Below are 15,019 nucleotides of genomic sequence, written 5' to 3'. Positions count from 1 at the left end.
ACTAGGCATCATTCATTCCTACCCATAATCTAAAATTAGAAAATTTAACACATTTAGTTAAAACAGTAAAGCAATTCCTCCTGCATAATCAGCTTCAAATTCCAAGTAGATGACTCTAGTTAAAACACCATCAAAAATAAAACATACTTCTAGTTAGAACAAAGCAATTCTCTCTCCTAAAACCCCATAACTCATAAGGTTAAAGATGACAAGGGACATTATCAACAGGTTTGAAAGCTGGGAAGACTTAAGAAAGTTGGATACTAAACAGCAATATAGAAGAAAGCGAGACAGTACCCTAATTTATAGTTCAAAATCCCCCAAGGGTTCAAAACTGATGGCATCAGGAACTTGAAGAAGTGGAAGGGACCTTAAATACTTAATAAAATTGCGGAAAAATGTCTTAAAACTTCAAACATGGGTCATTTTTAGATATGATTCTAAACCAAAAAGGTATTCAAAAGAGAAAACTGATTCTACCATGATGTTATTTAGCATATAAAGGTTTGACAGTTCAATTTATATAATTTTTCTTTCCCCAAAATAGGCAGTCCTCACTTTGTATGACAATGAGAGAACACAAAAATGACTGTGCAAGGCAATCTTATTGAACAATGGGAAAAATTACAATTGTTCCAAAACCTTCAAAAATTATCAAAACACTAAATGCACTGACATTGTGTAAGGAAATTTTAAATATAGTAAAACTAATACTAATTATTTAGTACACTGTAATTTAAAACATTAGAAACAGTGAGATTAAAGTGTTTCATGTCTTTGTAAAAAACTTAAGAATAGTTTGAACAGTGCTTGCCCCTTCTGATCACATAACTTATGACATGGAGTAAGCATATTTTCTATGCCTAAGGCAATGTGTCATACTCCTTTCTAAATCTGATCAGTTTCTAACATTTTGTCTTTTGTACTTTCAATGTTATGACATATCTTTAATGCTTTTTGTTGGCGTCACTTCCTCTGAGACATCTTCATCCTTTTTATTACAACCACTTTCCTCATTTATGTTGATACGCTTGCCTTCCCTAAGCTGCTCTGGCTGTGTATCTAGTCTCCCCATATACAGCACATCTACATTCACAAGGTTATTATTCACAAGGCTATTTATTCTATAACTGCATTTACATTCAATTCAAATTTCACTTCTGGCATTATCAGTTTCTTTGTTGGCCGATTCCCCATCTTGTTTTTTTCTTTAAATGTAACCTGGGTGGATATATCATTGAAAGACAAAGAGGCAACAACACTACTACACATTGTGCTATCTATGCTTGAATTGAGAAACAGATGCCCAATGACCAATCACCACGAAACTTCAAGAAAAGTGACATGCTATGCATCTGTTATTTACATCTTGATTTGTGGACTGAAGGACTAGCAACAAATTTTGTAGTCTACACAGTTACAGTTAATATTCCAGAGTAAGTGAAATTTGAAACATTGTTGCGGGGACTGGCACTGTTTACCTAAACCACGGTGACCAAAATTTAAACATACTAGAACTATGCAAAGCTAAGGAATACCTGTATCCTTCTCTCCTCTTCATGCTTTGACTTTAAATTCTACTTTTATCAGACAGCAATGGTCCCACTCTTGCTTTCTTTGTGACATTATATTGTTACTTGGCCGTGACTTGTTTGAGCCTTGTCTCAGAAAATAAGACACAGGTAATTTAATAGGACTAATCCAATCAAAAGGTTTTAAGAGAGAATTCTATTCACATAGTGTAGTCACTTATATTTGGTCTTATTCATACCACCTTGTTTTACATATACATTTTTATTACACTTGGTTAACCTTTATTCTTAATTTTGCAGAATAGGTTTTAAAAAACTTCTCTCCCTGCTCCTCCTCCAGTCAGGTTTTCAAGCACTACTTTCTATTATTTTACTATTATGTTCATATTATAAGTCATACTTAAATTTACATTTATCAATATACCAAAAATTAAATAATTATGCCTTTCCAACTGAGAGAAGACCTTTGCAAATCTAAATAATTCATGTTAAATATAGATGGTTAAAAAAATACTCACACATGAAAAGATGCTGAGTGTCATCAGCTATCAGTGAAATGTAAATCAAAACCAGAATAAGATACTACCTTCACACCCAATAGGATAGTTGTAATAAAAAAGACAATAACAAGTCTTGGCAAAGATACAGAGAAATTAGAATCCTCACACATAGCTGACAGAAATATAAAATGGTGCATAGCTGATCTGAAAAGTCTTGCAGGGACTTCCCTGGTGGTCCAGTGGCTAAGACTCCACACTCCCAATGCAGGGGGCCTGGGTTTGATCCTTGGTCAGGGAACTAGATCCCACACGCCACAACTAAAGATCCCACGTCCCGCAACTAAGAGCTAGCACAGCCAACAAAAAAAACAAAAAACAAACAAACAAAAAAGCCTGACAATTCCTCAAAAGATTAAACTCAGTTACCATGTGACCCAGGAATTCCACTCCTACAGAAAAGACATGTCCACAGAAAAACTTGCTCACAAATGTTCACAGCAGCATTATTTATATTTGTCCAAAGTAGAAACAATCCAAATATCAACTGATGAATGGATACAGACCAATACAATGGAATATTTGGCAATACTGTAAAGACAAAGTACATGCTACAAAATATAGATGAACCTTGAAAACACTATGCTAGGGTTTCCCTGGTGGCGCAGTGGTTGAGGGTCCGCCTGCCGATGCAGGGGACACGGGTTCGTGCCCCGGTCCGGGAGGATCCCACATGCCGCGGAGCGGCTGGGCCTGTGAGCCATGGCCGCTGAGCCTGCGCGTCCGGAGCCTGTGCTCCACAACGGGAGAGGCCACAGCAGTGAGAGGCCCGCGTACCACAAAACAAAAACAAAAACATTATGCTAAGTTTAAAAAAAAAAGGTCATTAAAGACCTCATATTGTATAGTTCAATCTATATGAAATGCTCAGAACAGGCAAAGTGATTAGTGGTTCCCTATGGCAAGACAGGAGGGAGAAAGGAGAAATGCAAAGTATCTGCTAATGAGTACAGGGTCTGTTTTGGGGGTGATGAAGATGTTCTAAAACTGTGCTAATGTCTACACTACTCTCTGGATATACTAAGATCTATTGAATTGTACGTTTTAACTGGATTAATTGTTTGGGATATGAATTACATCTCAATAAAGCTGTTAAAATATTTTTCAGTGAATACCACATCCCATCAAAGAAAACAAAAATGATCCAGAATTTTACCAACTACAGATAGCCACTGTTTTCACCCACTTGTTTGTTGCATATATACAGATATAAACATGTCATTTTAATGGATATGATACATACTCATCCATAAATACTTTCTCAAATTATAATGAACATCTTTTCATGTCAACAATTACTTAACAGCTAAATACTATTTCATTGAATAGCTTTCCCAAAATTTATCTACTGTTGGACCATTTTCTATATCAAATTTTCTATTATAAAATGCAGCTATAGTAAATAATGTATTGCTCAATCTTTTCACATATCTTCCTAATAAATTCTAAGTAGAACTGTTGGCTCAAATGATATGCTCAAGACTACAGAGCTCCTTAATGAGACTCAAAAAACTATGGTGGATGAAAAAAGAATCCTCCCATGTTGTCACCACAAAAAAAGAAATGACTAATTAAGGGACCTGATGGAGATGTTAGCTAATGCTATGGTGGCAGGTAATCATATTGCAATATATAAATGTATCAAATCATGGTGGTAATATTGCAATATATAAATGTATCAAAATCAACACACCTTAAACTTATACAATATATATCAATTACATTTCAATTTAAAAAAAGAAGAAGAAAACACACACACACACACAAAGAATCCTCCCCAGGGATGCAATCCCACAGGTTTGGTGCACAGGGCTCAGACTAGTTTTTAAACAGCCAGCGCTAGTCCCCAAGGGCACAACCTTATGTGGCTGTGGCTCTGATTCATTCTTCAAAGCATTCCATTTTTAAATGACATATAAATCTCAAAGAAAGTATACTAAAACAGTAACAGGTCTAGGGGTTGTTTCTAAAAAATAGTAGTAAAAATGACTGTTTCCTTTGTAGAGAACTCTTTTAACACTGTTTTTAAAATTTTTACAATGAAAAGATATACATTAATTCAAAGTACATTACCCACCAAATTCCAGAGCTGAAAGGAACACTTAGGGATCACCAAGATCCTCCTTTTAAAGATTAGAAAACTGAAGGCCAGAAAGATTAACTGACGCAGGCAAGGTTATCTAGCTATTAAACAGCATAGCCTCCGCTCTGTACAACGTTCCCTTAAAAAGGTTTCAGGGTTTCCTTTAACCACTGTAATATAGTCTTTGAAATATCTACTAATAAAATATTGATGTTATATCCCTATACGTATGAACTCATTTCAAATACCAATGTCAAAGCCCACAAGGATCAAAGCTCATGTAAAATGTCCTAAGAAAAGAGCAAATCATTAACTACAGTACTAATGTTATAATTCTGAAGCAACTTAAAGCCTGCAAGTGTGTTTCTTACGTGGCATATGCCTGAAGACCATAAGTGTGTTCCTGTGTATCCCAATTCTCACAGAATGTAAGTAAACAGAAAAACAGTTCTCTCTCTAAAGTCACTTTTTGGAAACAATGTAAATACCCACGAAAACATACACATACATGTCTCACAAAAACTCAGTTATCACACACCTAGAACCTTTCCTTTAAAGCAAACCAGAGTTGCACATAAAAAATGGGATGCCAGGGGGCTTCCCTGGTGGCGCAGTGGTTGGGAGTCTGCCTGCCAATGCAAGGGACACGGGTTTGTGCCCCGGTCCGGGAAGATCCCACATGCCGCAGAGCGGCTAGGCCAGTGAGCCATGGCCGCTGAGCCTGCGCGTCCGGAGCCTGTGCTCCACAACGGGAGAGGCCACAACAGTGGGAGGCCCGCGTACCACAGGAAAAAAAAAAAAAAGGGATGCGAATGCTTTCCAGAGCTAAAGACATGAAGCTCAAAACTCATTTAATGTTGCCAAGTCATATTATAATACAGAAACGTCTACCTTTTAAAACATTGATTCTAACTTGCTGCTTCATGTCTCTATTATTATTAAATCACAAAATAGGAAACATACTGTTTTAAACTAGATTTTATAACAGCACACACTATTTTATAATAGAAGATGATGTAACAGACAATTGATACATCTACTATGTGCCATGAACCTGACAGTATAGAGATGAAAAAACAGTTCCTCTCATTATATAAGGCTCATGAGAAACCATATAAGCCCCTCACCAACACATACAGCGATGTCTGTAGTACAGAAACTGTATAGAAAAACTAGTGTAGGAGAAAATAAAATCCTATCCTTATGATTCATTTCTTTATTCCTTTCTTGTGGACAGGTTATACAAAAAACCGACCAACAAGCAGTACTTCCCCCATTCACCTTCACTCCTAAAACTGTACATTAGGCAGGTTTTGAAACAGCCTGTGATGGATATTTTTATGGTTCCTAGAACTGTGCATCTAACATCTTTGAATTAAGACAAGAGCAGTAAGGAGATAAAAGCGGCAAAAACACCATCTTCATTTAAAATTTTCTGACTTTAGAGAAATAAATAGACCTTAGATGAGAGTATTCCCTCAATTAGCGATGGTAATTAGTCAGCAAAACTCAAACTGCACTGCAAACAATAAACACAAGTATTAGTCGTGAAAAAATAATATGCAACATTACCTTTAACTATTAATAGCTTAGCTGACATATACTTAGTGTTTAATACATGCCAAGCACCATTCTAAGCATCTTTCATGTAGTATCTTGTTTGCACCTCAAATTCTGAGGTCAAGTATTTTATTATTCCCATTTTACAAGTAAGGTAGAGAAGGACACAAGGCTAGGTAACCTGCCCAAGGTCATATAGCAGATATATGGCAGGATTCAAAGACAGCCTTACGATCAGTTGTCTTAAAAACTATACAAATGCCAGTTAATGGACAGCAAATTCATAATCCATAAATGATTTTATCTAGGTCATAGAGCTGTCAATCTATCACCAAACATTTATTTAACAGCTACTATGTGCCAGGCACTTAAGCAAATGATGACAAACAAGATAGACAAGGTCCCTACTCTCCAAGCTTTTCACTTGTGAGTGAAGGAAAAGAAAAAAATTTCAGTCATCAGTGCAATGGAGAAAAAGCATAAAAAGGAGGATTTGAGCTAAGATCTAAATGACTGAAAACCTGAAGACATATCTTTCCCAACAAAGAGAAAACAGTCAAGAAGGACTTGAGACAAGATGAAATATATTTGTGTAACAGTGAAAAAAACATGATGAGGTTGGAAAGGTAAACACAGACTAGTTCATATAGGGTCTCCTAAATAGCATTTGTTGAAAAAACTTGGGAGTTTTGTTTGTAATAATGCAGCCACTGACGAGTTTTGGACAGAGAAATGACACGATCTGACTGGAATATCAAGTTCACTTTGACTATACATTACGAGTGAAAACCGAGACCAAGATAGGATTGGGGGTTTCCCTGGTGGTGCAGTGGTTAAGAATCCGCCTGCCAACGCAGGGGACACGGGTTCGAACCCTGGTCCGGGAAGATCCCACATGCTGAGGAGCAACTAAGCCCGTGCACCACAACTACTGACCCTGCGCGCCATAACTACTGAAGCCCGCACACCACAACTACTGAAGGCTGCACGCCTAGAGCCCATGCTCCGCAACGAGAGAAGCCACTGCAATGAGAAGCCCGCGCACCACAATGAAGAGTAGCCCCCACTCGCCGCAACTAGAGAAAGCCCGTGCACAGCAACAAAGACCCAATGCAGCCAAAAATAAATAAATAAATTTATTTTTTTAAAAAAGATAGGAGTAGGACACTATTTCTAAAACTAACTGCAGCATGAACTTAAGTGGTAGTAGAAGAGATGGAAAAAAGTAGATCAGAATGCACATTAAAGGAAAAGAACAAGACATGCTGACTGACTAGATGTGGGGAGGAAGGGAAAAGACTGTAATAGGAAATCAGGGATAACACCACGATTTTTGTCTCCGGCAAAGTCCTGCATCCTTGTCTCATTTACTAAGAATCTGTTTTGAATATATTAGTTTTAAGATACCTAGTAGGCCATCATGTTTGGTATACATAAGGGCTCATTGTTATCTAATATTCAAAACTTGGCTGGATGAATTTACTGTGAAAGGTATAGAACACTATGAAAAGTCAGATGGTTGCAAGTCAGGAAAAGAGTGCAATTACAAAAGGATTCTGCTCCAAATTAACAATAAAAAAACTTAATCTATAAATAAGTTATGAATAAGTACAGTTTTCTAAATTGCCATTTCTTCTTCTATGTTCTTCCTTTCCCATCCCCCTAACTACAGGCTATTAGAACAAACTCCTATTTATACAAATTCCAAATTGAAAGGTTCGTATAACTGCCCTCCCAACTTTTGAGGGGGGCGGAAAGGCAAATAATCAGTGAGATCTAGTTTCTAAAAATCAACCTTAAATACCAAACAAAACGTTAAGTCACCAGACCAACAGATACGACAGTACTGCCTTTCCAAAGGTAATGGTGTACTTATGAGATCACTAAGGCACAAAAATTACAAGTGCTTTTTTTTTTTTTTTTTTCTTTTTGCGGTAGGCGGGCCTCTCACTGCTGTGGCCTCTCCCGTTGCGGAGCACAGGCTCCGGATGCGCAGGCCCAGAGGCCATGGCTCACGGGCCCAGCCGCTCCGCGGCATATGGGATCCTCCCAGACCGGGGCACGAACCCGTATCCCCTGCATCGGCAGGCGGACTCTCAACCACTGCGCCACCAGGGAGGCCCACAAGTGCATTTTGAAGTGAAAATTTATTATCATTAGCTTAATTTTTTTTAATTTATTTATTTTTTATTTTTGGCTGCACTGGGTCTGTTGCTGCACCTGGGTTTTTCTCTAGTTGAGGCGAGCAGGGGCTACTCTTTGCTGCAGTGCACCAGCTTCTCATTGCAGTGGCCTCCCCTGTTGCGGAGCGCTGGCTCTAGAGCGCAGGCTCAGTAGTTGTGGCACACGGACTTAGTTGTTCCGTGGCATGTAGGATCTTCCCAGACCAGGGCTCAAGCCCGTGTCCCCTGCATTGGCAGGCGGATTCTTAACGACTGTGCCACCAGGGAAGCCCCATTAGCTTAATTTTAAAGTTATACTTTAATATCCTGAATATATTCTATTTCTTGAATATTAGTAATTCACTGTCTTCATTAACCACTTAATACCACTGTTTTGTTACTAACCAAACAATGCTTATGAAAATTTAATTATTTGGTGTAGTCTGTTCTGGTTTATAATTCACAGATATTTACAACATAAAAATCCTCACTTTTAAATGTTGGGGAAGGGATGATCGTTCTTCTAAATTTAGCATAAAAATTAACTATGTGTTCTATGGTACTATAAACATACATAAAAATTCTAGGGAATGTCTACTCACTTTACTCTGATAAAGTGTTCCCAAACTTCACAGGCACCAGAAGTATCTGGAAGGCTAGTTAGAACAGACTGCTGGGCCCCACACCTCAGCTTCTGCTTCAAGTGAGGTCCAAGAATTTGCATGCGTACTATCTGAAGTTCCCATGTGCTGTTTCCATGTGGGGTGCAGCTTGACCTGGTACCACACTTTGAAAACCCCTACTCAAATAGAGAGTACACAGTTTTTCATTAAAAGATATCTTTCCCTATTAAATTTATGGAAGAGTTTTAAACAGTAGATTATCCTAGAGAATCAGAAACTCATCATTTTTTTACAAATTAAATTTTTATATTCAGAGGATATACCTGGATCCAACTCAAAGTAATTACGGTGAAGGCCAATACAATTCTGGACTCAAAACTGTATTTTAAAGCAGATAATTACGTGGCACTGTATGATATCATTCATATGAAATGTCCAGAATTGGCAAAAATAGACAGACAATAAACTAGTGGGTATCCTGGGCTGGAGGGGGAGGGAATGAAGAGTGACTGCTAATGGTTATGGAAATAAATATACTAAAATCCACGGAATTATACACTTTAAGAAGTGAACTTTATGATGTAAAGTACATATTAATAAAGCTATTTCTTAAAATTATGTGAAAGTTCATACAGTAGCTAAGCAACATTAAATAAATGTTGCCACTGTACACACTCTAAGGAATATATAATTCTAATTAGAGCATCACCAGTTTTGTTTCACCTGATCCCAGGTAAACAAGTCTACTTTACCAAAATTATTGCAAATTCTAAACTTAAAGTTCAAAATCAACGAGGTTATATACAACTTGTAAGGCTATTAAAATACAGGCACATAGTATATTATTTCTCAAAACTAAGGAGATAGCCCCTGGAGTAATCCTCTGCACCCAGAAGTAACAGTTCAATATTCTATTGCTAATTTTTTTGTGTGTGTGCAATTTTTGAAAAATTAATTTGCTTCACCAAATCAGTTCTCTGCCCACAAATCCACCAGGGGCAGCCGAGCAGTAACAGTGGCTCTCAGGACCATATAAATACACACAGAAGGAACTATCCAGATTTCTTCTCACCTTTCCCACAATATACCATTTGTGTGGCTAAAATCAAAGCCTAAAATAGGGTGCCAGGTTGTCGTGAAAAGCACTAATTATACTAAATATGAATACTGAATGCTTTGTTAGAACTTCCCTTATATATTTTCATCCATCAGTTATTCTTCTGATTGATGAGAGGATCAATGTACATCTTTTTTAAATTTATTATTTTTTTATTAGTTTCTGCTTTATAACAAAGTGAATCAGTTATACATATACATCTGTTCCCATATCCTTTCCCTACATCTTTCTTTTATGATTAGGACATCCATTTCAATAAAAGTTAAATCTACAGTGTCTAATTGTTCTACCATAAAAATAAATTTTAAAAGGAAACTTGGGGCCTCCCTGGTGGCACAGTGGTTGAGAGTCCGCCTGCCGATGCAGGGGATACGGGTTCGTGCCCCGGTCTGGGAGGATCCCATATGCCGCGGAGCGGCTGGGCCCGTGAGCCATGGCCGCTGGGCCTGTGCATCCGGAGCCTGTGCTCCGCAACGGGAGAGGCCACAACAGTGAGAGGCCCACATACCGCAAAAAGAAAAAAAGAAAAAAGAAAAAAAAAAGGAAACTTGAAGACTTTTTTCCAAGTTCAAAGATGATTTTAACATCTCCTGTTACTTTATTATTTTCTCTCTGAATTAATCTCTACTTGTTTTTCGTTATATGCCCACAGAACGTGCTAAATTAACTCTGATTTGTTTTAGAGCTAAAAGGACTTACGTCTCATGAGTTCCAAAAAAGAAAATGGGTAGTTTGTTTGTGGGTGGTTTTACAGCTCCATCAGGAACTTCATCTACCTAAAAAAAAGATCAGAAAAATTAAAATCTTTTAAATCATACGCACGTAAACACATCAGAATAAACTGAAAACAAGACATCCAAAAGGGATCTGCTATAAAATGGACCAGTTCTACAGGTCCACAATCCCTTACCTACAGTTCTGAAACCCAAGAAGCTCTGAAAACCATTATTTCTCTCAAAACTCATTTGGTAGCAAAACCTGGATTGACACTGAAGCTATTCCATCATTTCTTTTATCCACCTAGCATTTCTACTGATGCTTCTCCACAGAAATATCGTGTTAGATTACCATGTGCCATCCCAGACCCCACTAGGAGCAAGGTATATGGCATATGTACCATCATTACCTTTCTAAAATCCCGAAGTTCTGAATTTTTTTTCCTTTTTTTTTTGCGGTACGCGGGCCTCTCACTGCTGTGGCCTCTCCCGTTGCGGAGCACAGGCTCCGGACACGCAGGCTCAGCGGCCATGGCTCACGGGCCCAGCCACTCCGCGGCATGTGGGATCGTCCCAGACCGGGGCACGAACCCGTGTCCCCTGCATCGGCAGGCGGACTCCTAACCACTGCGCCACCAGGGAAGCCCGTTCTGAATTTTTAAACACATCTGGCCCTAAGAATTCCAGATAAGGGAGTCTGAACCTATTCAAAAATTTTAAATGCTATTTCTGCAGGGAGGCTACCCAAATATAGGAGACATTAACAAGTTTAAAACAGTATTTCTCCAAGTCTGAAACACATATTCTGAAAAGATCTTAGACCTACATGGCTGAATCACATGAGGTTACCTGTTCCTTTTTCATTTCTCTTTTAATACTTTAATACTTCCAATTAAGTAAGGAAGAAAGTATCAGGTACTGTTATGTCTAACACATCTGTAATACTTGATACTTTCGCTTACCAGAGTTAAGGCCATCAGGCAGTAGTATTTAGCCAGAATTTAACATTTCTATTTCATTATTTATTTATTTAAACTTCATAATAACATTTCTATTTCAGAACTTTCATAATTTCAAAGACACTTTAATTTAAAAAATCAGCTGACTATTAAGAAGGGTACAGACCACCAGCAGACCTATGATGCTCCACATGCATTATCATGTTTAAGAAAAGACCATGAGGGTGATGTTGGCAATCTGAAGGTTTCAGACATCAATAAGAATCGTTGGCACCCAAGACCCTTGGGAACTTAACTTCCCCACCTATATGAAGATTATACTCTTTTCAACTTTGTGACAAATTGTTAAATTGTGAAAATCCTCAGAGGCCTTAAGATAAGGGATATATTTGTCACCTCAGCTCATATGCTTTCTGCCAGCAAACAGCTTTAAAAGTTTATGCAAATGTCCAGCACCTAAAGAGTTTAATAAATGCTAGGCAATTTTTTTAAGCTGACTTTAAAAACGATTACTACTGGTACAGGATTACAAGAATGTGCAAGACTTAAAAAGTAATGAAGCCTGGGATACACAGGCAGAAAACGTTAAAATCAAAACTGGAACAATGACTGTCACCTTCACAGCTGAGACCTTAAATACATATTTAAACTCTCTAAAGCAAAGACTTAGAATTCATAAGATTGGAGAGAAGACAGAAAAAGGAACATAATTCTTAGACACAGACAATATCAAAACTAAATTCAACTGCTTCTCAGAAAAAAAGGGGAAAAGGAAAGAGACTAAAATTTCCCATTTCAATCCAAATTAAAATGTTAAATATAGAATTTATTAAAGAAAGAAAGAAAATACTCTGGCCCTCCTAAGGCTACTCTATTTTGCTTTTATTAGCATTCTTAGTCACCTAACAGACTGAAGCATGTGGGGAAGATGATTTAGAAGAGTAGATAATTTTTAAAACATTTTCATTTGGTTTTTAACTGCACTGTCGCATAGAAATCTGAATAAAGATGTACCCCATATACTCGGATTTTATAACACCTCAAAATAAATGATGCTAAAACCACAAAAAAAGTATTTTGCAGGGGCCTTAAACCTGCTCAGTTTCCCTGTGCTCTTTACTTAAACATGAAAGTAAAGAGCGGACCTGCAAAAAAACATAAGGTGTTTTTTAGCGTATGATTTACGTACTAAGGATTGGGAGGGTGTGTAATAAGGAAATTCAGTTTGTATGTATTGCTCTGGAAAAGCTTACAAACTACCTGGAGGTCAAAGAATGCACATAAGAGTTAAAATTAAAGGTTATCACGAAGGAAATAAAGTGTCAAATAGACAGACGAATTATGATTAAGGATTTTTTCAATAAGACTCCACTGAAAAGGTAGACTTAACAGACTCGGGAAAAAAAAATCTTTCCAGGCTGGGGAAGGAAACCAGTAAACCTGAGTCTGTAAAGAGCTGGATGGGAAAAATTAAGAAACAGTGAATATTTTATATTTGGATAGCACTCAGCAACTCACTCCATGATTCTCTGTAACCAATGGTTACTTTTCCTCCCAACTGACATAATTAAAACTACAGGATTTAATTATCTTTAAGAAATACAGTCCTCAAAGAAGAGTAAATTAGTGGAAATTACAACTTTAGAATATCTCATGTTTATATTTAAGAAGGACCTTGAGCTTACTAATCTAATTGAGCTCAACATTTGCTAGGTTCTATCACTACCTTAGAACCTGAGTCCTACCATAACCTAAAAGATCTTTTCCTGAAAATGGTACTTAGATATTTTAGACAGTCTCTATTCCTAAATGTTACAAAAAACCCTCAGTCCTTAATCACCTCTCTGCACCACATGTGAACCCAGGAATATGGGTCTACTCCTCCTTTTGCCTGTGGGAAACAATCAGAGAGGTAAAACAACTTCTTCAAGGTCATAAGGCAAACTTCACCAATAAAAACGTGAAAATAAACTTTCTAGACGTTCCGTGATGCTACCTTATTGTAACATTTTCAAGAATATCCAGTCCTATATCTTATTAAACAAGTCAATCCAGAAGGTCTCATCAACCATAAAACAGGAAAGAATACCTATGTTAATTTAATCACGTAGAACTCTTTGACACCCAATAGTTTACATAGATTTCACTGGTATTTTGCATTTTACTCAAAGTTAAGAAAATGCCTGTTTCCTTAATTTTTAAACACAAAATCCATACTTGATTATTTTCACCTACAATGGAACACTAATGGCATCACCTTGAAATATTTCATATTAAGAAAACCTGCCAAAGTCTGTCAAAAACAAACCATAGGAAAATACCTAAGTATGTATAAACACCTGAATTTTTAAATTACATGGAAGATTAGTGGGCAAAAAACTAAAATAAAAGGTCAGGTTACAAATGAGACTAAGTGAAAGCGAGGGAGAGAAAGGACACGAGAAAAAAAATTGAGAAAAGGGTATAGGAAGTAGGCCTCTGAGGAAGGTAGCACCGCTAAACGCGAAGGCTAAAAATCACTTACTCGAGCTGGCCAATGAGGGTAACCTTTCATCTTGGCGAAGATGAGGTCCCCAGGTTTGAAATCGCGAGTCATGTTTCGGGGATGAGGCCGAGGGTCCGAACACAGGGAGGAGGTGTGGCGGTGCGGACTGCGAGGAGATGCGGGAGGGTGAACGGCAGCCGAGGCTCCCGCGGCGGCGGGAGGGGGAGGATGCCTCGGGGTGTCCCGACGCGCCTGCGAGGGAGAGCATGGAGGGCGATTAAAGCTCAGAAACCCGAAGGGAGGGGCCGTAAAGGGAGGGATGGGGGAAGGGGGGGAGGAGGGGGAGGGGTGGGGAGGGGGGTGGTAGAGTGAGGGGAGAGCCGCCTCACGCTCCTCCCGCGCGAGTGCGCGGCCTCCGCAGCCCGAGAGCTAGCTCTCCAGGCTTCGCAAGGTCCACCGCTCGACGACCGAAAAGACGCCACCACCTGAGGCAGAGATGCTTCTCAGCCCCGAATTCCCCTTTCTCCCGCCCCATATTTCCTCTGGCTTTTTTCCCCCAAGCTTAAGCCCCGAGAGGGTGGGGGGTCGGCGGGAAGAAAAAGATGGCAAAAGGCAAGGGAACGTTCTCCTCCCATCCACACACGGCCTCTCCCCCAGCCTTCTTCCCTATGGTCGCAGCCCCGGGCCGAAGCCTCTGCTCCCGGGCGGGCCGCGGCCACTTCCCCGCTACAGCCAGGAGTGAGGCCACCGAGGGGGGGCGGGGCGAGTCCCCGCCGCCCGCTCACCTGCCGGGGCCGCGAGCGCTGAGGCTGCGGTGGCGGGCCGGCCGCCTCTGCCCGCGTCCACGCAAGCCACCTGCGCCACCAGCTGCCGCAGAGGCGTCTCAACAACTCCGAATAGCAAACGCCGCTACCGCTGCCGCCGCCGCCGTCGCTGCGCTGCTCCCGCGCGGCTCCCGCTCGGCGCCCGCTAGCACTGGGGCGGGACCAACTGCTAGCCGACGGAGTGGGGGATAACGCAACAACCGCCGAAGGTATGTGGCTTCGAAACGGGACTTCAGGAGACCCTAGATCCCCAAGTTCGCTTTTTCCTAACAGCTGCAGCCTGATGGAGAGAGATAAGAGTGAGAAGGAACAAAGAAGGGGGAGCAAACAGCTTGGCCCGCTGTGGCTCCCCCCTGCGGTTTGCGGAGTGGTCGGGCCCGGCCCGCCCCTGCTGGCTGCTC

At 39.7% G+C, this 15,019-nt stretch overlaps 1 protein-coding gene across 4 annotated transcripts in view; it reads right to left on the bottom strand.

The window, feature by feature from the left end:
- PSIP1 (PC4 and SRSF1 interacting protein 1) overlaps positions 1-14,768 on the bottom strand; it is a 40,056-nt gene extending 25,288 nt beyond the window's left edge. For 2 of the 4 annotated variants that reach the window (XM_060102104.1, XM_060102105.1), the window contains exons 1-3: positions 14,580-14,768; positions 13,834-14,046; positions 10,334-10,410 (exon numbers count right to left, since the gene is read on the bottom strand). In XM_060102104.1, the coding sequence (XP_059958087.1) occupies positions 10,334-10,410; positions 13,834-13,905 (149 nt within the window). In that variant the 5' untranslated portion in view covers positions 13,906-14,046; positions 14,580-14,768. The remainder of the gene's footprint in view (positions 1-10,333; positions 10,411-13,833; positions 14,047-14,579) is intronic. The other 2 variants (XM_060102106.1, XM_060102107.1) reach the window with 1 other exon arrangement.
- Between the last annotated feature and the right edge of the window lie 251 nt (positions 14,769-15,019).

Source organism: Mesoplodon densirostris, chromosome 6 (genome assembly GCF_025265405.1).
Source record: "Mesoplodon densirostris isolate mMesDen1 chromosome 6, mMesDen1 primary haplotype, whole genome shotgun sequence".
In the NCBI taxonomy this organism is placed as follows: Eukaryota; Metazoa; Chordata; class Mammalia; order Artiodactyla; family Ziphiidae; genus Mesoplodon; species Mesoplodon densirostris.
The sequence above is the reverse complement of the archived record's forward strand: the minus strand, read 5'-3'. Positions and strand labels throughout refer to the sequence as shown.